Raw genomic sequence first — 24,806 nt, 5'->3', positions numbered from 1 at the left:
TTTTGAGACAGGGTCTCCCTGTAGCCCCAGCTGTCCTGGAACTCACTATGTAGACCACGTTGGCCTTGAACTCACAGAGATCCGCCTGCCTCTGCCTCCTGAGTGCTGGGATTAAAGGTGTGTGCCATCACACCCAGCTAAAATGTTTATTTTTTTTTATCAAAATTAATAAAGATTTGCCTTACAAGTTTGGAAGACTTGCAATTCATTATGGTGTTATTTGTTGTAGTTTACCTAGGATTTAGCTAAGCATTAGCAGAGGAGACTGTCAAGGACCTAGAATTAGGAGTTTTTCTAAGTTATAGTTCTCAAAGGAAACCAGAAATAGAAACATCACTCTTACTTCTGCAAACCTCACTTTTCCTCATTCCTACTAATTCTGGTTTACATGTAAGGCCACAGTATGCTATTGCATTCTTGGAAAAAGTGCCTGTGTGCCTGGGAGAGCACTCATCCCTTTGGTAAGGGTTTGTCTCTGTCGGTGGGACCCTGTGGGTCTCCAGGACACTGGCTCCCTTGGGCTTGTGATTCCAGAATCTGCTAGTTTGATTTCTAAGGGTTTCTTGGGGAAAACTATCCTGACTAAGACCTCTGCAAATGTTTCAAAAATCAAAATGAGTGTCTAATCCAAAGTGGTCTCTATTTGGTTTATTTTTGTGGTTATTACACTATAATTCCTACATAGGGCTTTGTAATTTCTTTAAAATGTTTATTTTAAAGAAACATTGGAAAATATGGAAATATGGAAAAAGACAAACACGGAGTGTGGGGATAGGAAATCTCTCATACTGAGGCGCTTCTGAGTGACCCACAAGATTACTTGCTGTGCCTGCCACAATGCATAGTAACTGTCACCTAGCTGAACACTGCCCAGCCACCAGCTTATGCTATAATTACTATAATGCCATGTAGAAAAAAACATATCTGCCATTGAACTTATGTCATGACTAATTTTATTTGGCTAAAAAAATGTATGCCAAGGAAAATGTTGGAAGGCAGAAAAGAAAACTTTGAAGAATATTAGTCTTAAAAAGATTTTGTTCTTAGGTGCTTGCTGATGGTGGAGGAAATACAGAATGGGTAAAATTAAAAAAAAACAAAAACAAAAAACAAAAAAAAAAACAGAAAAAAAGAAAGAAAAAAGATTTTGTTCTTTTATTTTCTCTATTTTTTTAATAAGCACATATTCCTTTTATCTTAAAAGTTTTAAATACAGACCTTGTTTATATTTAAATGACTACATGAGTATACTCTGTAAACTCCTAAACTATGCCAACTTTGAAGTACTATCTTCTCACCACATATTGTTTAAATCAATTAAAGTTGCTGTGGCATGAACTTACTTCCGATTAGTTTCCTTCCTTTCAATCAAACAGCTCCCTTCCAGGGAAATGCCAGCAAAGAGTCCTCGAGATTTGCAGTAGGTGAAGACAGCTGCAGAGCTCCTCAGTGCAACGTTTCCTTCCAGATTCCTGCAAACGATGGCAGGACCAAGATGACCGCTCATCGCCAGCACCTAGTCGCAAGGCCTGCCTTCCTTAGCCCCGACTCCCTTTGGCTAAGCTAGGTTTTAATGTAGCTTGGAGAGAGGGCAGCTATGGGAAAACATGCCACATGGAACGGCTGCAGAAAGGCTGCTGGCCGGGTGGGACTGCACTGGAGAGGGGGAAATGGGAGCTGGCCATCCCATCCAGGGAGATACATCGTGAGAGCTGAAGAGTGTGGAGTCTTCTTACACGGGGCATTTTCAGATGGTTTACTGTGTAACTTCCATAAAAAGGCAGTTTGTAATTTCTCTAGCATGTTCACTAACTGAAGAATAGTATTTCATTAATAGAGGAAAAAAAATAGTGTTTTGCACAGGGTTCAATTAAGATGAACCACTTCACATCCTCATGAGCTATTTCACATCCTAATTACTAGTCTGAAAAAAGCTTTTTTCATTCCAGAACAATGATGACCTTTATCAGTTAATAAAATCTGACCAGACTTAACTCCCTCAAAGTTTATTTCAAAATCTGACCAGACTTAACTCCCTCAAAGTTTAAAGAAAAACTTTATTTCTTCCTATGTGTCCTGGGCTCAGATTTTCTAGTTTATCCCACTGTGTGTGTGTGTGTGTGTGTGTGTGTGAATGTATGTAAATCTGTTATTTATGAGACCTTGGATTATCTGACAAGCACAGAAATCATGTTTGATCATTTAAAGTCAAATTTCTTTTGAATGCACACAACTCTGAATTTTTAGATCTTTATAGTTTATCTGTTCACTCACCTGCCCAAGGGCCCAACTGCTACAGTAAAATTCCCGCCAAGTGTCAGGTTTCCACCCTTTGCAAAGGCTTCTACTGCTCGATCATAATTCAAAATTATCACCAAATCTGATACCTGAAAGGTAAAACCCACTCATTTAAAACAGCTACATTGTAGGGAAAGGTGGTGCATGTCTTTGATCCCAGCATTTTGGGAGGCGGAAGCAGGTGAATCTCTGTGAGTTCCAGGCCAGCCAGGGCTACAGAGTGAGACCCCACAAAACAAAATAAAACAAAACAGTAACAAAAGACAGCTACATTTAAATATTGATTAAAACATGCTGACTTACACTTGGATACTTCTTCTATAATGTAAATTTTCATTGTAGCTAGCAAGCCAAGTATGAAAGAGGCGGCATTTGAGGGGATGGGGCAAGGAGCCAACATTGCACAAAATTTACGGCAAATACCTGTGGACCATCCAGAACACAGTGCAGTCTCCTTTACTCTGCAACAACAGGTTGTACAGCTGACAATGCTAAGTACCAATGGGGCTGCAAACTGTCACACTGATAACCGGATCAGATAAAAGAGGGAAGATATAGATTGGGACCACATGTCCTCCGATCATAAACTAAACTTCTCCAAAAGCTAGTATCATGGACTGTGGAGCTGGAATTGTTGGGCTTTAGGTCTGAGACATCTCCTACCCTAACTCCTTGAGAGTCAGTGTGCCCACCACCAGGATACTGCATACTGGGTATCTGACTGTGAGTCACCTATCAAATATCAGGCATTAATTGGTTTCCATTAGTAATGCCTATGACCTGACTTAATTTTTCTCTAAGAGCAAAACCTAGAATAAGATTCAATTGAATGCATGGGGCAAGTCAACATGGAGAGTTTCTTACATTCATCACGGCCATAAGGAAGCCCAAGGTTAGAGCAGAAAAAGAATATTACCCATGACATGTGAGGCAGCACAAGAAAAATCAGTCCTGACCCCAACTCCTCCACTTGGAAGATGTGACATCCTGGGTAACATAGTGATCTTGGCACACTGACATCACAGCACAAAGCCTACCTCACTGAACTCTCATGAGGATCAGATGTACACATCATCTGTACCTGTAAAATTAAAGGCATAATTGGCAGGTGCTAGGAAGCTGGGCTCAAATGGAATCTCTTTGTGAACACCGCCAATTCTTTTCAAATCTATGTGACCTTGAGGAAATGCTGCAGAATGAAAGCCTGTCTCTGCTGTAATGGTGGGCTGATCACAGCGCCACCTTCCATGCTGTCTGAGGAAAAGGAATCATTTGTGAAGCCAAACACTTAAACATGCAGGCCAAGCAGACTTAAAATAGGCCTTAACAATATAGTTCTTCAAAATTTGCTAAATGTTTTCTAATCAATGTTACATTTGATGTGCAGAAAAAATTTGTCATTGTCACATGAAATTACATGTGAATGGAGCAAAAGTCCCTGATATCAGTAGGTTCTTAATAATATAGAACTTTTTCCTTGATGCTTACTACTTTTTTAAAAGGTAAATTTCATTTTTAATCATGTATGTGTAAGTGTGTATGTGGGTGTGTGCACGTAAGTGTGGGTACCTCTGGAGGCCAGAAGCATTGGATCTTCTGGAGCTGGAGTTACAGGCAATTGTGGACTGCCTAACATGGGTGCTGTAAATTGAACTTGGGTCTCTGTAAGAACAGTAGAGGCTCTTAATTGTTGAGTCATATCTCTAGTCCCACTGGTCAACTACTATTTTTGTTTCATATATAGGCAATTTCTGAGGATTACAGTGTTGAATGGCAGGATGATTTAGTCTTTATTGTTGTTTGTTTAATACAGTTTCTCATTCTGTAGTCCAGGCTGGCCTTGAACTCACAATCCTCCTGCCTTGGTCTTCTGAGTGCTGGGATTACAGGTCTCTTCCACTATACCTGATTTAGTGTTCTTTGTGCAAAGTTAGCACTTTTTCCAGTTATTGTATAATCTTTGCCTCACAGGCATCTGGAGATAACAAAACAACTTTGCCTGTTTGGTTCATTCACACTCAGAAAATGCAGATTTCTTCCCATAACTGCTACACTAGTTATGTCCTGTTTGTACAGCTCAGAACAGCTAAACAAGCTGGAGTTCTGAGAGGCCACTTGGGGAAAAGTCCAATTTTCCATCTGGTCTGTACTTGGTTGCAAGCTAATCCTGCATTCTTTAGAGTTACTACCAGTGAGGCAGGGAATGGCCACAGTTCTGCAGCATCCAGGGGCCCATGAGCACTGGAAGCTCTAGGTTTATTTCCTGCTGCTGGCTGGACAGTGGCGCAATGGTGAGGTAGTATAAGATACCACTAGAGAATCTCATACAAGCCCAACTGATTTGCAGTAAAATTTAATTAACAAGGTGCAAGTTTTTGAATTAAATCTTTAAACATAAGAGCTAAAATCTGGGGAAGATGTTCTCAGGAGTCCTTTCTCTGGGCTGCTGGACTGAAGCCACCCGGGATCCATGTTACATCCCTGGGTCCCTAAAGAGGTCCGCCTATAACATCAAGTCTGGCTCCACTAGTGACACATGGCTGCAGGCAGCTGGTTATCAGGCCTACATCTGAGCAATGGCAAGGAGGCCTGGGTCACTCTCCTTTGGTTTCCTGAGAGATCTCCTCACCATACTACACAAAAGCCAGACTGTTACCCTTTCTCTATTCTCTTAACAACATCTTGGCTCTGGGAGCTGTTCAACTCCCCTGCTGGCCTTGTTACAGGTCAGAGCCCTCCCACACCCACCATGTGAGGCACAACCTGTCTCACCACACAAACCAAGTATGGGGATCATCTCCCAAAGCCTTCCAGTCCCAGCACAGCAGCTCTTCTCTGGGGACTCAGATGGCAATCTCCTCTGTAACAGTAAAGGCTCCCTCATACTCTCTGTAAAAGGTTGAGTTGTTTGGTGCTTTTTTGTTTATTTTCTGTCAAATTCCAATGAAAGCAAATCAATGGTCCAGTGTGAAAGTCATATCATTCTAGGATGGGCCAAGAGCATCATGGCTTTCAGTGTTTTGAACTTTGCTGTCCTTGTCTTATAAGAGAAATAGCAACTGTATTCAAAATGATTCTGGCATTATTTCCTTAAGCCACTGACTTTCAAAACTTCACTTCTCAAAACAGTACCTCTTTACCAGTCTCTCTCTCCTATGAAAACAACATTCTCCTCCAATACTGACCTAATGACTCTTATTCCCGACATTAATGTAGATAGTACATGCTATGTCCAAAGAATGCCAAATCACCACTGCTTTCCCCCTGCCCCACAGGACTTTTAGTCTGAGCACCAACATCAGTATACATGAACTGTGCCTTTGGTTTAGGCTTGGCTTGGAGTCATTGATACTCATGGTCTCAGTGCATAAGTCCACACTGCAGAGGTGTGACCTGCATGAGGCAACAAGCCATCAAAAGCAACAATGGACCCCAACTTGCTGGAGCAGCACCCTGTACACAATTTGTTTTTGTAAATTCTAAAAACTGACAGACTAGGTACAAAGAATACAAAATTGAGATTGTATGTTCTCACCAGAGTTCTATAAAGCGCGCACAAGTCAGACTGCTGTCCACACAATGCTGTAGGTGACACAGCATCAATGGGCTGGTAGCTCTCTGAGAACCATAAGCTAAACTACAGGTGACTAATAAAGCTATGTCCAGGAAGATCCCTCTGTAGAACTGTGGGCCAAACTCTTCATAAAATTGTGCCCAATGGCATTAAGAGGCAATCAGCAGGCTAACACCACCTGTAACATCAACAGTCAGACAGCTGATGGGTAATATTGAGGAGAAAGGGCCCAGCTAACCCTGTGCTTGCGGCATCACCCCCTGGCGTCTGTAGGGATAGGAGTCACAGAAGCAGCCTGAGCAGATCACTCAGCAGGCGAGCTAGCAGCAAGCACCTTTCCTCTCTGCACACGGTCACTGCACATGGTCATGGCCCACAGTTCTGCTCTAGGATAATGGGGATGTACCTGTGCATTTACACGAAACAGGACAGTTGCAGTGTCAATAGGTGACATAATCTTTTTTTAATTTGGTCTTTTTGAGACAGGGTCTCCCTGTAGCCCAGGCTGGCCTCGAACTCGTAGAGATCCGCCATATCCAGTGCTTCTTTCTTGTTTATTATTATTATTTGTTGTTTGTTTGTTTTTGGTCTTCTTAGGTGATATAATCTTATAGTACCATCATACATGTTGGTAACTAAAGTGTCATAAATATCAAGAGACAGTATGACCCGAAATATCTGATTTTGGAGGTTGGAGAGATGACTCAGTGGGTAAAGTACTTACATGGGACCTGGGTTCAGATCCCCCAAAACCGTAGAAGAGTCAGATATGGCAGTACATGCCTATAGCCTATAACTCCAGCACTGGGGGCAGAGATAGAAGGCTTCCAGGGGTCCACTGGTCAGCCAGTCTAGCTAAATCAGGGAGCTCAGGTTTGGTGAAGAGTCTCTGTCTCAAAAAAGTAACAGAGAGTGACAGAGGAAGATACCCGACATTAACTTCCAGGCTCTGCATGCATGCATAGATGAGCACCCCCCCCAATACACAAATAAAATATTTTCAAATATTTAACAGAGACAATTTTTGACAAAAAATTATGAGACAAGCAAAGAAGGAGAATGTTACCACTACACTACACAGGGGAAAAAAAAAAAAAAAATCAGATGGTCCAGACTTCAAGTTTAGCAGACAGAAAATATACAAAGTAGTTTCAAAGCTCCTCAGAGCAAATGGTTGGAAAATAAAAGCTTTGTGTCAAGAATGCTCATTAGACAGAAAACTATCAGTATTCTAATAAGGAGTAAAAAAAAAAATTCAAAGGGCAAAGGAAATTCTTGAGTTAAAAAAAAGTATATTAACCAACTTGAAAATTTGCTAGTGGGGTTCAGTAGCAGAAAAGCAAAGACCCCTCATATGAAAAGGTAGATCAACAGAGACATGAACACTAAAAACCACAAGAAGACTACTGAGGAGAGATGAGCAGAAGGCGAGGAGCCCAAGCCACACCAGACCGGGGAGGAAAGTGGAGAAAAAGCTTCCCATGAAGCAAGGATAGAAAACTTCCCAATCTGATGAAAATGTCTAATCTGCACTCAAGAAATGCACCAAGCACTGACCATTTGCAGAGTGTGAAGATGTCCCAGACACAAAACTGCAGAACGTGGACCTGCAGAGGAAACCCCAAAGGCAGCGAGAGGAAAGCCTCCCACCCCGTAGAAGGAGCCACTGTAAGATCAAGGGTGAATTCATTTCCCACCAGGAGGTTGCAAGAGGGCAAATCAAAATGCAGAAGGGAAGCCTGTGTACCTAGAACATTCCACTCAGCAAAATCTCCTGAAAATGAAGGTGAAATAAATATGTTTCTTCCCAGATCGAAAGGAAAAAATAATCTGTGGGAATTTGTTGCTTGTGGACCCACCACTTTGTTTTCCCTGTATTTCTGAAGAAACTGGGAAACAGAATTTGTAAAAAGGAAACTGGATTTATTTTCTTTTGGTCAAATCAGTGGAAAAACAAAAACAAAAACAGAAAACAAACAAAAGAATCCCCCCCCCCACCAAATTCCTAGTTTCTCTCTGCCTTTCCTGTATCAATGTTCTAATTTTATAGAAAAGACAAAACAAAAGTCAGGCAAGGCATATGCTGATTAAATTATAATGTAAGTTTCAGCTTTATAAACCTCTTCCTGGGCGATGAGTCCCCTTCCCGCCTTGGGAACAGGGCTTTAGCCTTTCCTTTCCCCAGCATGGGCTACCTTGGGAACTTTGAATTATTTAGGGTTCATCTTTTAAGGCCTTTGTTTCAGACCCATTTTGAAAGAAGCACTAAAAATGCTGAAGGCAGTACTCCATGTTGAAATCAGTAACTCTGGATAGTAATTAAAAACCATATTAAAAAAACCCACAGGATAATTATGAGCCATAAATGACAGTATAAACACATACTTCTTTCTCCTCCTAACTGATAAAAAAAATGAACCCTTTGAAATATTTGTGTAATTTTGTTGCTAGGCCCATAATGAAAATACTTAATAGGTTTGATAATAACAGGACAAAGGAGAAAGGTGGGAGCAGGAATCGCCACCAAGTCAGAAGCTTGAATTGAAGGTCAACTGGACAGAACTGGGAAGAGGAAATGAGAAAACATGCGACAGGCTCAACTTTAAATATTTACTCTCAATTCTTCATGAAGTTTCTATAGGAGAAACCATAATTACTAAGCAGAATAACATGTAGATATAACATAAAGGCAACTGCACAAAAAGGAGAAATGGGAGCACAACTACACAGGGGCAACACTTTTGTGTCTACCAAATCAAGTTAGTATAAATTTAAAACAAATTTTTATTTTTATTTTATGTGTATGAGTATATTGCCTGCATGTATGTAAGTACATCTGTGTTTTGCAATGCCCACAGAGGTCAGAAAAGGATGTTGGATTACCTGGAGTTATGGACGGTTGTTAGCCACCACGTGGGTGCTGGGAACTGAACCTGGGTCCTCTGCAAGAGTAGACGGTGCTCTTGACCGCTGAGCCATCTCTCCAGCCCCAAGTTAGTATAAATTTTATAGTCTTTCTTTCAAATTAAGATGTATGTTCTAGAGCAACCATTAAAAATGACTAAAAACAATGAAACTATTTCTGCCTTATAAAATATTTCCTTTATTTAAAAGTTGTAACATAGAAAGAAAAGGACAAAAAAAGACACTGCATATACAGAAAAGGTAACATGTCAAACATATACCCAACTATAGCAATAAGACCTTACATGTGCATGCATTAAACAACCCAATCAAAAGGCAGATTATCCAACTGGATTTCAACAAGAAACAAACAACAAAACCAACCATATGCTGTCTGTAGGAGACAGACTTTGCATTTAAAGAAAGGAAAAGACTCCAAATGCAAGGTCAGAACAGTTCTACCACCAGCAGCAATAGGAACACTGGAGGTTCTATCTTTGTTATAGATGAAGAAACCAGGTTACAGAGGGGAAACATGGCCTCTAACATCACAGTGGGAATATGCTCTGGCCCGAATGTGAGGCAGTATAACCTCAGAGGACTGAGGTGTAGCTCTTGTCTTTTGAAAACAATAAAGTGCAGTATTTTATGAAATGTTTATTTAAAGCCCATTTCATTTATATTTCTTTTCAAGGCTATTAATGGCAACCCCCCTTGATTTCCAAAGAATCATTTTAAAATTCTCCCTCTGGGTCTTTAGTCTTTTGAAATGGAAGCTACTCATTACTAATCTCTCATGGGCTCCTTGGCTCACATGGGGTCCAGGCTATGGAAAGAGGGGTGGAGTCTATAGAAAGAGGGGTGGGGAATTTTGAAAAAAAGAATTGGGGAGTTGTAGATAGAAAGAGTAGGGAGTTGTATAAAGAGGGCAGGGGTTGTGAAAAGAAAAGGCAGGCAGCATAGAAAAGGGGAATAGGGGCTAAAGAGAGAGTGTATGGTTGTAGAAAGAGGGGTGAAGGTAGAAAAAGGGGGTATGAAATGGATCTGGGAAACTATATCTATAAGAAACTACAGGTGAAGGCAGTGGAAGCCACCGCTGTTGGGAGTATCACTTCCACTGAGTTCTTGAAGTAGATTCCACTGTATACAGTATAGATGAAATCCTGAGAAGCAGAACTGAGCAATGTTCTGTGTTTTTGCTATCTTACCTGTATGCAACAGTAAGTAGAGAACATGAAAGAAAGGAAGAAAGAAAGAAAGAAAAAGAAAGAAAGAAAGAAAGAAAGAAAGAGATCACAGAAAGGGAGGAGACCAGAGCAGAGGAGTGGAGGGAAGAAGAGGGAACAAGTTCCATCAATGTGGGAGGTAAGATAAGAGCAGTAGGACCTCTGTTATACCATGCCGAGTACTGGGTGCCAACTTACCTCTATTCCGATTTCAAATCCTCCACCAAGCCCAGCTATCCCAATGGCTGAAGGTGCAGACCATTCTGATAAAAACAAAAACATTGCAACACTTAAAGTCTTTGCCATATGAATATGAAGAAAAATACTTTTTAAATTTTATTATTTTTATTTTATGTGTTTGAGTGTATTGCCTGCATGTATATGAGTGCACCTGTGTCGTGCAATGCCATGGAAGTCAGAGAAGTCTTCAGATTCCCCTGGAACTGGAGTTAAGGACAGTTCATAGCCGTGATGTGGGTGCTGGGAATAGAACCCAGGTCCTCTGCAAGAGCAGTCAGTGCTCTTAACCGCTGAGCCATCTCTCCAGCCCCGAGAAATATTTTTAATTAATTAAATTTTTATTTCATGTGTATGAGTGCTATGCCTGCTTATATGCAAGTGCATCCGTGTCATGCAATGCCTAAGTGCAGCAGAAGCCAGAAGAGGGGTGTCAGATCCCCTGGAATGGAGTTAGAGATGGCTGTTAGCTACCATGCTGGGAATCGAACCCAGATCTTCTTGCAAGAGTAGCCAGTGCTCTTAGTCGCTGAGCTATCCTCCAATGATCAATATTTTAAAAACTTAGTTACTAAGTCTTTGGTCACAATTTTATCATAGACTCAAGAGATTAGGAGGATTCAAGAGCTTGTCACAGTTACTCTCAGGGGTAACATAATACTAAGTTGCCACAATTGTAAACTGGTTGGCCCTCCTTATGCAAAGGGATTTCTTTATATTTGTAAACTAAGCACAATAATTCAATTTGCTTGGAGTTTTAGGATTGATGTGCACTTATTTTTTTCTGACATAGAAACAAATCTAGAAAATATATTTTAACTTGGTATATGTATTTTGGGGCATTTAAATGATATGTCTCCTATGTTGACCTTACTTTGTATCTAGAACTAACCTGACAAGCTTGGTGGAGTTTTGATTACAGGAAACAGTGTCTGGTAATTGCAAAACTGCTTTTCATTTCCTGTTGTAGGAAATGCCTGGCTTATAGGCCTCTCCTCTGGGATCAGGAACTTGCCTTGTCTTATTTGGATAGCCTGTCAGTTAGCCTCTGCAGGTACACAGCTGCTGTTCTGGAGGTTTTGAAACCAGTAGAAAGATCCATTGGGATTGATGGCAGGGATGGAGGCTGGGGGAGACAGACCCTTGCTTTTCAGCAATAAGTGTCTCTCAATGGATAGCAGGACTGGGCTGCTGGGCCTTCCTGCAGAGATGGTCCCCCTCTAACAGGGATTGTGCCTCTGTGTGTTTGGTGTCACTGCTGAGACTTCTGTCCATGAGCATTTGGGCAACGTCTGATAAGAAGAGAGTCATATTCTTCTATGTTTAAAGATTTGGCATTTTTATTATTTAAAATTTGTGACCATTTTAAAAAAATTAAATGAGGTGATCTGATCTACCTATTTTTTTGAACTTTCTAGTGAAGGGATTACAGATGGGAAGTCACTGGTGGAGATGCCATTGGAGTTTCCCTGTACCCCAATACTAAAAGCAATCTTGAACTATGAAACGTAGAGCCATGGCTGTGGGAAGAGAACCCTGCTGACTTTGGGGACACCCCGGCAGGAAACAATGACTCCAACACAGGGATAAAGGACATGTTTACCAAAACCTGCTTTTATTGTCTAAAAGGATAAATAAATGATTTATGTTAAAACAACTACCAGCAGAATAATGTGTTCCTTATATGAGAAAAAACACAGGTCAAACTGAATCAAAGGCACTCCAACTGGTTCTGACAGGCATCTAAGTTCTATTTATTATTTTTATTTTTTGTGTATGTGTGTATTGCCTGCATGTAGGTAAGGGCACCTGTGTCATGCAATGCCTGTGGAGGTCAGAAGAGACTGTCAGATCCCCTGGGACCGGAGTTACGGACAGTTGTTAGCTGCCATGTGGGTGCTGGGATTCAAACCCGGGTCTTCTGCAAGAACAACCAGTGTTCTTAACCACTGAGCCATCTCTCCAGCCCTGGCATCTAGGTTTTAAATACTACTATAAGCACTGGTTCTTGGGATTTGTAGCAAGTGCATTTTCAATTCATCCCTGGAAAATCAAGTAACAGATTGTTCTATGCATGAATCTGCTGTGTCCAGAAAGACACAGTATACTGTTCTATCTGTTCTATACATGAACCTGTTGGAATGAGAGGGCAAGTCTTCATGTGCTGCAATCTTCCAGAGAAACAAAGAAGTTTTCAGGTGGCCCCTGTCACAGTTAGTTCCAGTTATCAGCTTGAAATACCTGGGAAGAGGAAACCTCAACTGACAAATGTCCTCTACGCGATTGGCCTGTGGCCATGTCTGTGAGATATTTTCTTAACTGCAAATTGATATAGGAGGACCCAGCCCACTGTGGAGTTGCTGACTGAGTTCCCACTTTGGTGTCCTTAGATGATGGACTGTAACTCTTTCTTCCCCAAGTTGCTTTTGGCCATGGTGTTTATCACAGCAACAGGAAAGCAAACTAGGACAGTCCCTCTTCACATTGACTTTCACAAACAGAAGATGGCTGTCCCCAAAGCTGAGAAGTGAAAGCTCACATTTCACAAGAGAACCATGTGCACTATCACTAATGAGTCCCAGATGTCAGACATTGAGGGGCAAGATTTTGGAGCAATGCTGCTGGACTTTGATTTTGCTTAAGTGTGATTATTATTATTATTATTATTATTTTATTATTTTGGTCTTTTTGAGACGGGGTCTCCCTGTAGCCCCAGCTGTCCTGGAACTCACTATGTAGACCAGGCTGGCCTTGAACTCACAAAGATCCGCCTGCCTCTGCCTCCCAAGTGCTGGAATTACAGGCGTGCGCCACCACCCTCGGCCAAGTGTGATTATTTTTATTACTTTGTTCTTCCCTCTTGGAGTAAGAAGGTATTTATCTTGTTTTTGATTTTACAGGAAGCCATAGGTAAGAGAATTTGGATTGTAAAAAAAACTTTGGACTTTTAAAAGTGTTGGAATTTTCAAAGACTATGGGATTTTAAAAGTTGGATTGTGTTTTATATTGTGCTATTGTTAATAAGAAAATTTGGAGGCAAAGAAAAGAAAGGTTTTGGTTTAACAGTGATTTGTTTGTGTGTCAAGCTGACAAGGGGAAAAATGTCTTGGTTAGTTTTATTATCAACTTGACACACTGGGAAGAGGGAGCCTCAATTAAATAATTGCCTGGATTGGATTGACCTCTGGGCATGTCTATGGGGCATTTTATTTTTATTTAAATTTTTTAAAATTTATTTTTTTATGTGTATGAATGTTATGCCTGCATGTATGTAAGTGCACCCATATCATGCAGTGACCACAGAGGACAGAATTGAATTCCCTGGAACTAGAGTTACAGGTGGTTGTTAGCTACTATGTGGGTGCTGGAATTCAAACTTGAGTTTCTCTAACTTGAGAATCACTTTCTTGATTGATGATTGATATAGGATAAATTGATATAGGAATCCACTGTGAGGGGCACATACCTGGGCGGTATAAGAAAGCTAGCTGATCAAGCTAGGGGAAGCAAGCCAGTGAGCAGAGTTCCTCCATGGTCTCTGCTCTAGCTCTTGCCTCAAGTTCTTGGCTTCTATTGAAGATGGACTGTGAGCTGCAACCCAATAAACTCCTTTGTCCCCTAGTTGTTTTTGGTCATGGTGTTTATCACAGAAATGGGAAAACAAATGAGGACAGCCCCTTTTCACACTGACTTCTGCAAAGAAGAAAATGGCTGTCCCACAAGACTGAGGAGTAACAGCTTACATTTCACAAGAGAACTATGCGCACTATCATGTGCTTCTAGTAAGCGTTCCATGGATGGCATACAAAATATAATGCAGCATGGTAGATATACCTTGAATCCCATCTAGTGACTCAAGGCTGGCTCTCCTGCTTGCTCTCTGACACACACTGTGTCTGGAGGAGCTGTCTGGAGGAGCAGCCCATACGGCAGATTCACCCATCACATTCCCCATGAGAATATCCAAGACAGATGAAAACCAGAGGACTTAAGGTTTCTGCAAGCGTCAACTTACTTCCATCTGGAAGACGTGCCAGGACAATTCCACTGCCTCCCCTGGCTGTCACCAGAAACCCAGCTTTAATCACAGACAAAACTGCGAGGCCTTTTGCCTTTGCAATCACATGGGCTGCAAAGAAAGAAGCAATGACTGAAAGTTTGTGGCAGAACAGATTCTAGAGATACATAGCTGAACCTACCTGTTATTAACATGAAAGCTTGGACTTGACAACAAAAGTGACTTTTGCCACTTCAAAAGTTTTTAAACTCATGAACTACTGTACTGAAGAACTACCCTTTATACTGAAAACTGAATTCAATTCACAAAATAATGGTTTATTCATGGAGTTCATCACATAAAATGAGGTTTTTATAAGTGTATATATCCACTAAAGGTAGAGTCTCACCACTCTGTATTTTGTTTATACAATAGCATATTTTTCAAACTAGAAACCTAAAGACATCCTTAGAAAGCAGTTTGAGGCCAGGCACTGTGGTGTACACCTTTAATCCCAGAACACAGGAAGCTGACCAGATGTGAGTTGCAGGCTAGTCAGGGCTACATAGTGAGACTCTGTCTAAGAAAAATAAAAATAAAGAATTTAAACTGTCAGGAAAGTATTACCAGACATTATAGTTGGAAACATAGAAAAAGGTTTATAGATGCTCTAGAAATATGAAATTTCTAATTTCAACCTTTAAATTAGTAACAGACACATGAAAATAATACCAGAACATGGCAAAGTCAGTACAGAGATAAGTTGGGGAACCTTCTCCAACAAGAGGTATAGGAAAAGGGGCCTTCCTGAGTACTAGGCACTGAGGACACTATTCTCTTTTTTTCCCTTTTTATAATTGAATTTTTGCAAATTTTGTACACTATATTTTGATCATATTTAGATTCCCTCCCCTATATCTGCAATCCCCCTTACTAACTTCCCACCAAATTTCCTGTACTCTAATATAGAAATATACTAAGTCCATGGGGCTGGAGAGAGAGATGGCTCAGTGGTTAAGAGCACTGGCTGCTCTAGCAGAGGACCTGGGTTTGATTCCCAGCACCCACATGGCGGCTATGAACCATCCTTAACTCCAGTTCCAGGGGAATCCGACACCCTCTTCTGACCTCCACGGCATTGCATGACACGGGTGCACTCTCATACATCCAGGTAATACACTCATACACATAAAATAAAAACGATAAATAAAAAAAAAGAAATATACTAAGTCCTAAAGAGTCAGGTTTGTGATGACACTTTACTTTTAAAGATCATTTTTATTTTGTATATGTATGAGTGCATGAACATATGTGCACCACATGTGTGCAGTGCCCATGGAGGCCAGAAGAGGGCATTGGATCCCCCTAGAACCAGAGTCATAGTTGGTTGCAAGCACCATATGGGTGCTAGGAATCAAACTCACACTCGTCTGCAAGAACAACAAGTACTCTTAACCACTGAGCCATCTCTCCAGCCTGGCACTTTACTTTTGCATTTTAAGAGTCTGTGAATAGAGTGAAGGTTATAACTCATCTCATGTACAGTACAATATGTTTATTTTACAGCCATACGTTGGCAGCGTGCCCTCTATACCTCATGCTCTGGTCTCAATGCTTCTAAAGTTACTAATGCCTCAACTGCAAAACAGTAAGTATAATGGCATGCTTTTGAAAATGAACACACTCTGCATGCCAACTTTAAAAATAGACCATCTACTCAGACTCAGAGAAAATGAAGCATAGTACAGTAAGCCCGAAATAATTTTTGCCAACTACCTTTTGATTTACAACATAGATTCAGAGGATGCAGATCTACTTTCTAAATTAAGTTTCTCTTATATGTCAGCCCTGGACATTAGAGAGTGACAAACATAGCACGGGGTTTAGGAAGTGTTGTTTACCCCAAGTTCAGCATAGGACACTGGTACAGACAGCTGCTTTTCACCTCTGCTGCAGAGAAGGCTGCTACTGGGAGTTCAGGTTCTCTGTTTCAATTTTCTTTAAGTTCAAAAACAGTGCTTCTGAAATGTATATGTGCCTGCGGTTCACTGAGACCTTGTGGGACATGCGTACTCATGAGGTCTGAGCAGATTCCTCCAAGTTTTTGAGGAACATGTTAAAAACTAGTACTTCTGGCTTACTGCTCTGAGTGTGATTCAGCATGATGGAGTGGGATTCAGGGCCTGTGTTTTCATGACCAAGGGGATACTGATGCAAAGCTATGTTGGGAATAGATGCCATAGTTTTCTTAAAATACCACAGAGCCTGAGTATCTTATGTAGAAGGAATAAAAATCACAAGATTAAAATATATCTGTGAGCACTCATGTTGGACTGTCATGATATGAATAAACTTGCTTCATGAAGGATAGTATTGTATATTTACTCTGTTATCGTTTCAAGGCAAGATTTAAGTTTGATGAGCTACATTGCAGTGTGTGAACACAGGAATTAAAGGTGTTGTGCCAGTGCTTATTAGGTGTCATTTGGGCATAAAATAGCAGTGCCAGTTAGAAGAATTGGAAGCCAGTTCTGGAATTCATCAGAGTTATGGTACCAAAACCTCTTTGGTCCCTTTCACCTACATAAAACAGGGATTTTTCTGTTATTAGTAAATACAATTTCCTCTAATTTGTGAGAGAAATCTTAAAGTGCTTTAAAACATTTACATCATAATGAATAATCTGTGAGATTACTAGTGAGTTTCCAAGGTCTGCTTGCAAATTCCTCCAGAGGTGATGAAAAGAACATGAGAGCCTGAGGATAGCTCAGTGGAGCAGGAACCCAAGGGTTTAGGGTCCACTACTTCTAAGTGGAAGTGGAGGGAGGCAGAGCAAGGGAAGATTCCTCCATTGATTGGCTCTGCAGCTCTGCCTGAGAAAAGCTTCATCTCTGAGTTCCCAGAATAGGGTGGTCTAAACATTTCCTGGCATTTGTGGGGCACACAAAGAGAAGTGCTACGAAATGCAGAAAGCAGTGTGGAAAACAAGCAGGTTTAGAAATTCACCTACCAGGAATGATCTTATCAGGTCCATTTCTGGAAGTAATTTCTGTGAATTCTCTTAATATTTTGGCTGCCTTCTTTGCTTCTGACTTCAGATTGGAAGGTATAGGGTTATTCACTGAAAGATTGAAAAAATACTGCAGTGAAAAAAACTAAGTCCAGAATTTATTGCAGTTTCATTTTTCTCACACATTTAGAAGTCAAATGTTACCAACAAGAATGACTTCTAGCCTCCATTCACTGACTACTTGCTTAGGTTGTGTAGTGAAAAGACCTCCAAAGAAAAGTGACCTGTTTCTTTCTTCGCTAAGAGCTAGAAATAACCCTGAGTATGCCAGTACACTTGTCCTTGCCTGAGGCCAGAGATGCCAGAAGTATCTAAGCCAAGAATGTCTGGTTCTGCCATAGCCAAAGGCTGGGGATGACAGGAAGGAAGTCTTCTTCTTCTTTTTTTTTTTTTCCTTATTATCTTTTCCCTAAAGTACTACCTGTTCCCTGGAACCATATTGAAGACACAATTGGAACCTCGAGGGCCCTGGACACCTGGAACAGGAACTGGACTGACCAGTTCATCTTTCTCTCCTCTCCTTCATTCACTAAAGTCTTATTAATCAAGAGTGATGGGGTTCAGTGGAATCTTACTCCCGGGGCGCCCTCTTGCCGTATAGGGGCTCTGCTGTCTCTCTCCTAAGTTCCTGCTAAAAAAAAAAATACTGTTTTCTAAAATTCATTCTCTATGGTCCATGAATTTCATTCTTCAAATTTGTGAGACAAGAACCTGAAAGCCTCTGTCCTAAGGTGGCTTTGGTGGCCACTAAGTTTTCAGAACCTTAGTCTCTCGAGCTAAGCATAAGAGCCAAGAAAGTCTCTGTTGCTCTCAAAGACACCTCAGTATCCCCTTATCATTTCATCTCTTTTCCCTAAGTTGTGAAATTTCTCAGACAGCAAACCCCAAACCCTTCAAAAGTCTCATTAGTTAAGAAATCATGGGATTCTGGGATTTTAGGCAAAAGATGGCTGGCCCTGTCTCCTTACAAAGTATCTTTTGACCATAATTTAATCACCTTAGTGCTAATAAAAAGATTGAATTTGAGGGGGTGAAGAGATGGCTCAGTGGTTAAGAGCAGTGGCTACTCTTGAAGAGAACTCGGGTTCAGTTCCTAGTACCCACATGGCAGTTAACAGTCTTCCACAACTCTAGTTCTAGGGGATCCAAAGCCCTTTTCTGATTTCTGTGGGCATTGCATGACATGGGTACACAGATATACGTGAAGGTAATACACTCATACATACAAGATAAAAATAATAAATAAAAATATTAAAAAAGATTAAATTTGAGAATTAACAAAAGATAGTTTGCAACTGTCTATAATAGATCTAAAATTTGATACAGTTGGCTATTCTCACCAGAAGAGTCAACTGAAATGTTTGAACTGGCTGCCTACTGACTTTCCTACAAGTAAAATTCTGGCATGCCCAGGAATTGAATGGGTATTCCCAGAGTGCATGCCTGCTCCTGTACAGCATTTACAATCCTAGTGTAAAATTTGCTTCTTTGTCGTCACAGAATGCATGCAGCCCTTGAGCTCCTCAATATGTTGGGGAAGGTAGACCATGCTCTTGTCCCCGAATAAGCAAACAGAATAACCAAAAATGTCTAGAAGGCCAGGTGAGTCTAGTGGTTGAGGACTGATTGCTTGTGGTCACTAGGTGCTCAAGTGGAAAATGTTGATGACATCTGTGCCATCATCTCACCTGGTGGTTTGCAGAACAGCAGGTGGAAGTACACTAAAGACACCTGCATTAGACAGAAGGAATGACTGAGCAGCATAGAAAAAGAGCCTTTTATTCAGTACAGATCCTTCCGATAAAATACTGATGTACTGTTAGCTGGTGTGCTTGAAATACATAATTTATTTTAAAAGTAGAAACTGAAATAAGACCCTGACAGGGTCTTGCTTTGTTTTCTTAAGATATCAATTTGGTTCTTCGTGGCCCAACACAAGAGCATTAGCAAGACTGAAACCATAGAAAAGTCTGTCCCACAAACCGTCAATGGTACTTTTGAGCAGAGGGGTATATTTCTAGGTTATGCAAGCAAAATTAAATGCATATGAAGTGAAAAGTATGAATTTTCAAACAGCATTAGTATATGTGGGCATTCTGCATTTTTTTTACTCAATTTCATTTCAGAATTGTTAAATACTGACTCTCAGTGTATATAGGCTTTGCGACAGTCACAGAATGAAATTTACCTTCATGCAGGTGATGCTTGTAACACAGTCCCACCTCTTTTAAACACTTCAGTAGGCCCTTTGCAGTCAGCCCAGCAGTACCCATCTGATTTGTTACTCTATATTATTTTTTTCCGTGTCAGAATTTCATGTGAGAAGCATTTACCCTTTACAGGCTACCTTATTTCACACACATTAAGTTCATGGGAGTAAGATCAGAAGTCCACTGTTTAAAGTCCCCTTTTTTTTTTTTTTTTTTTTTTTTTTTTTCCTGCCTGGCTATATTCTCATGTGTGGGAATATCACAATTTATTCTTCCTTTTTTTTCTCCTCAAACTAGGTTGCTTCCAGTTTGAGGCTGTTCCAAACAAAACCGTAAATATTCCCATGATAGTCTTCTGTGCATAACTGTTTTGTTTCTTTTGGATATATATCAAGGATAAGAATTGCTAGCTTATAATAGTAAATGCTTGTTTAATTATAGAGCTATCTGAAGTGATTGCTATTTTATACTTCCACCAGAAATTCGAGAGGTCTAGCTACTTCAGCTCCTCACTAAGTGCACGGAATAGACAATCCTTTAAATGTCATTTGAGTGGCATTTCAATGTGGTTTTCCCAAATGCCTAGCAATATTGAAAACTTTTTTATCCTCATTTCTATTTTTTTTTACAATACATATTTTAACTGAATTTTTTTGCATTTCATATAATAGATCTTAATCATAGTTAGACCCCCACCAACTGCACCCTCTACATAGCACCCCCTACCAGATTTTATGCATTCTGTCACATATGTTAAGGCTTATCGTGCCAAGTTTGTGTCCTTGATGTCCCTTGGTGTGAGTTCATCCACTGGAGCCTGGTCAGCCTACTGCCAGCAAAGCTTTGGATGATTGACACAGAAAGCCACACTGGACAATGTAGAGGACACAAGACACAAAGTGCATGTCCCTGGATAGGACTTTTATATTATACCTCTACCACCTCAGGGACCATTGTGGAAGAGGGGTGAAAAGACTGTAAGAGCCAGGGGTGGTGGATGGCCTCATTTCTATTTCTTATGCAGTTTGTTCAAATCTTTTGTCCATTTAAAAATGTTCATTGTTTCATTGTTTATATAAAATATATTTACATACCATGGATATCTCTCGTGTATATAAATATGTATTTGTAGATATACACACACATACAAATTTTTAATATTTTTCCAAGTCTGTGGTTCATCTGGTCATTTTCTCAATGGTGTCTTTTCAATTAGAGGCATTATTTCTCAAAATATATTTAAGCTGGGCATGGTGGTGTACGCCTTTAGTCCCAGCACCTGGGAGGCAGAGGCAGGTGGATCTCTATGAGTTCAAGGCCAGCCTGGTCTACATAGCAAGGTCCAAGCTAGCTGTGGCTACAGGGAGACCCTGTCTCAAAAAGACAAAAACCAACCAACCAAACAACAAAAACCCAAACAACAACAAAAAAATTAATCAAAGTAAAAAGTATCACCTATGAACTTACTAGCAGAGATAGGGAACACATAGCTGAATCAAAACCAGATCAGAAAAATCAGACCCCTGAACTTAGACCAATAAAAGGTGTAACAACCATACCTGGGTAACATAAAAACAGGGCACCTAATACCATGTGTGATGGAGCAGAACCATCTACTTATCATCTGGCCTTCTGGTGAATGTGTCGCAGGATCGACAGGCCCAAATCTCCTTACTATCCTCAGGGTTTCAGCTCAGCATAACCACATATATGGGGATTCTAATCAGGCTTCCTTGTGAGCAGCTTCCCACTTGGGCCGGTCATCTGGATCCTGCACCTTGAGGACTTGCCTTGAACTGATTCCTGCCTTGAGCCTGCTAGGCTCTGTGCATTTCTAGCAGCTCTTCAGCTGGACTGGTTAATGTACTGGTTATTTTTAACTATCAACTTGAAACAACCTAGAATCACTTGGGAAGAGAGTCTTGATGAAGAATTAATCTAGATCAGGTTGGCCTGTGGGCATGTCTGTGGGGGACTGTCTGATGAAGCAAGTCCCAGCCTATTATGGGTGGCAGCATTCCCTAGGCAGGGACTCTTAAAATAGTGTGAGAGAGGAGAAACTAGCTAACAGCAAGCAAGGTTGTATGCGTTTGTTTCTCTCTGCTCTTGATTGCAGATATGATGTGACCAGCTGCTTCAAGCTCCTGCCACTGTGACTTTGTTACAATGGATTATAACTTGGAAACATGAACTAAAATATACCCTTTTCACCCCCAAGTTGCTTTTTTGTCAGAGTATTTTATCACAGCATAGAAATGAAACTGGAAAAGTTAATAGCTTACCTAATCGCTAAGTGACTCTCTGCATCTGTATCAGCTCTGCCTTCAGCAAAGCCTCTTTGAACTTGCAGCCTCTTCAGATATTTTGTAGTCATTCTTAACATATGAATATATGTGCATATTTAATGTGTGAAGTGTGATCTTACAGTTAATATTAGTAATTAAAATGGGAATTAAAGAGGCTGTGATTGCCAACAGGCTAGCAACTGAAATCACAATTACTTGGTAAATTGCAGCCAAGGAAACATATAGTTTTTATTTTATCATTATTCATTAAATCCTGACATTGTGGAATGACAGAAGCATGTGTGTTTCTGACATAATACACTCCTAATACCATGTTATGGTTCTGGTTTATGTCTCTGAAGGCCTGCAGAGATGGATGAGTGGTTCTAAAGAACCTTCTGGCTTGTTTTGGTTTGTGTACAGGCAGCCTTTGGAAAGAAGTCCAATCAGAAAGGATCTGGTCCTTTGCCCAACAGCATAAGGTTCATAATGGGCCCTCGCCCACCTGGCCTCATTTGTCAGTTGTTCCTGCCTTGGAAGTCCATCCTACCAGCATACACACAATGTATGACCTTTAGCCAGACTGAGACCTCTGTAGATCCCAAGGCTTTCTTCATTGATTCCTCTGATCTAGTATGAACTCTGAAAATTCCAGCTGCCTTCACCTTTCCCTTCTACAGGACCATGTGCTTGTGCACTTCCCCTCACTAGTTTGGAGAGTGCCTCTCGACAGCAAAGTAAACAGGTGAAATTCAGGGGTTCTTCCTTCATGGATCTGAGATGACGCTCAGGTATAGAAATAGCCTTTAGCTTTCTTGGTCTTAGTTATGCTTCAAGGTAACACACTAAAGATGAAAAATGTTTATTTGGTATTTCACAAGTGACCAAGGGAAAAAAAAATATGTAATGTTTCAGTTTTCTAGATTTCTAATTTCTTTCCTTTTTTTTTTTTTGGTCTTTGAGTTTTGTTATCTGGGGGAAGATGAGCAAGTTCCACATGAACTCACCTGGCTAGGGCTAGGATCATCATGGAAGTGAGCACTGTTAGCTGGAGGAAGTGGGCAGGGCTCCAAGTGGTCCTGAGGCAGCAGAGGCAGGCATTCTTTTTGGAAGTATTTTAAACACAATCTTTCCTCTGGCAACACACAGAATCCATACTGCGTATTCTGATTATTCTGTACCCTCACAATGGATAGCCCCCTTTTTTTCTTTAGACACAGGTTTCCACCTGTATTTTTTTTTTTTGGTCTTTTTGAGACAGGGTCTCCCTGTAGCCCCAGCTGACCTTGAACTCGCTATGTAACCAGGCTGGCCTCGAACTCACAGAGATCCGCCCGCCTCTGCCTCCCAAGTGCTGGGATTAAAGGCGTGCACCCTACACCCAGCTCTAAATTTCTAATTTTTAACTGTATTTGTACAATTCATAGATTTTGAAACTCATTTAGAGAGTACACGTTCTGGTGGGATCTAGCTTCTTTTTCATTTTGATTACTAAAAAGGAGAGGGTTTGAGCTAGGGTATGTAGTCAGCAAGACAAAACTTAACCAAAAAAAAATGGCTTGGTACTAATTAGTCTGTTTATAATGTAAATACCTTGACTGTGATTTGTATCAAGACTGGGTAATGTATTTGTACCTGACTTTTTGCTAGTATATAAGTCAAGGACATATAACCTTACAAATTTTCATGAAACGACTGAGGAACATGTACAGGATTTGTCTTGTTCATTGTGGAGTTGGGACAGTTCCTTATTTATCCATGTGTGCAGTTCTCCATCACAGCATGGAATCACCCAGGGAAGGCAGCCACTCAGAGACAATAATGTATCATTTCTATGCCAGGCAGTTGAGAAGTGGTGTGCTTCCTTACTATATGTCCCAACTGCTTGCTAGAAGGAGAGAACTTTGATGGCAGAGCTGGAGGAAGGAGGGACAGAAAGCCTGAAACACCATGTCAGAAAATGCCTGACTCTTTTTGTTTGTTTTGAGACAAGGTCTCCCTGTAGTCCTAGGTGGCCTGGAACTTGCTATGTAGACCAGGATGGCCTGGATATCATAGAGCTCCTCCTGCCTCTACTTCCTGAATGCTGGGAATAACACTCAGCTAGTGCCTGAGTCTTAACAGTCACATTTAACTCCTATAAGGGAAAGTGACTCTTGTTGCATTAAACTGGACACCTGAGGACTTACCTGTCATGCAGCTAAATATACCCAAATATGTTTAAACCTATCTGATCTCCTCATGGTATTTGCTAAAGAAAGATGGGGATGGGTAGTATTTTAATTTTCTACCTTATAACTACCTGCGTTCTAGTTACTTGGGAGGTAGGATAGGTGGATAAATATCAAATATCCTACATATTACACTAGTGTTTTATACATAAGTATCTTTGGTTACATAGCATTCACAATATACTGTTTACAAATGCTTTTATAAAAAAGCAGAACTATAGTTTAAAAGCTCAGATTGATTTAAAAATGTGTTACCTTTGTGTACTAGGGTCTTCCTTGTAGCACACAGACCTTAAACACTGTAATTTTGCATGTTAAGTCCACACTTCCTCTTTCAGATTCTAGTTCCATCTCCTCTTCCTTTGCTCCTAAAGAGCAGGCAGAGTCCAGTTCCATACAGAGAGTAGAAGTTTGATATAAGAATTATTAACTACTGCAAAAGATATAAGGAAACTGTGGTTGTCTGAGGCAAAACAAGCTTGGACCACATAAACACCCCATTGGACAGTATGGCGCTCAGCCCCATGGGCAGGCTACAAGGCTCTTCAGCAAGGCAGCCAGATACCAGATGGAAGTGCTTAGCAATGCAGAGCCTATGGGGAGGTAGAAGGGGAGCTACAGAAGAGAATCTGTTTAAGGGTGGAGGGACCTTATTAAGGGCCTGGCTGTTGGGATCCCTATACCCTGCCTCTCATGGGGCCTTCCGCAACCCTATGCTGAGTTACCTCATAGTAAGAAGGGAGTTCCTTGTTTACTTCAGGGGTGTTGCCAGGT

At 40.8% G+C, this 24,806-nt stretch overlaps 1 protein-coding gene across 1 annotated transcript in view; it reads right to left on the bottom strand.

Moving 5' to 3' along the window:
* Sh3yl1 (SH3 and SYLF domain containing 1) overlaps window positions 1-24,806 on the bottom strand; it is a 42,563-nt gene that overhangs the window by 10,988 nt on the left and 6,769 nt on the right. The window contains exons 2-6 of the mRNA XM_017802467.2: window positions 17,247-17,357; window positions 14,255-14,368; window positions 10,201-10,265; window positions 2,275-2,387; window positions 1,344-1,472 (exon numbers count right to left, since the gene is read on the bottom strand). Of these exons, the coding sequence (XP_017657956.1) occupies window positions 1,344-1,472; window positions 2,275-2,387; window positions 10,201-10,265; window positions 14,255-14,368; window positions 17,247-17,357 (532 nt within the window). The remainder of the gene's footprint in view (window positions 1-1,343; window positions 1,473-2,274; window positions 2,388-10,200; window positions 10,266-14,254; window positions 14,369-17,246; window positions 17,358-24,806) is intronic.

Source organism: Nannospalax galili, unplaced genomic scaffold, assembly GCF_000622305.1.
Source record: "Nannospalax galili isolate Female #2095 unplaced genomic scaffold, S.galili_v1.0 scaffold100, whole genome shotgun sequence".
Lineage (NCBI taxonomy): Eukaryota > Metazoa > Chordata > Mammalia > Rodentia > Spalacidae > Nannospalax > Nannospalax galili.
This window is presented reverse-complemented; position numbering and strand designations above follow the sequence as displayed.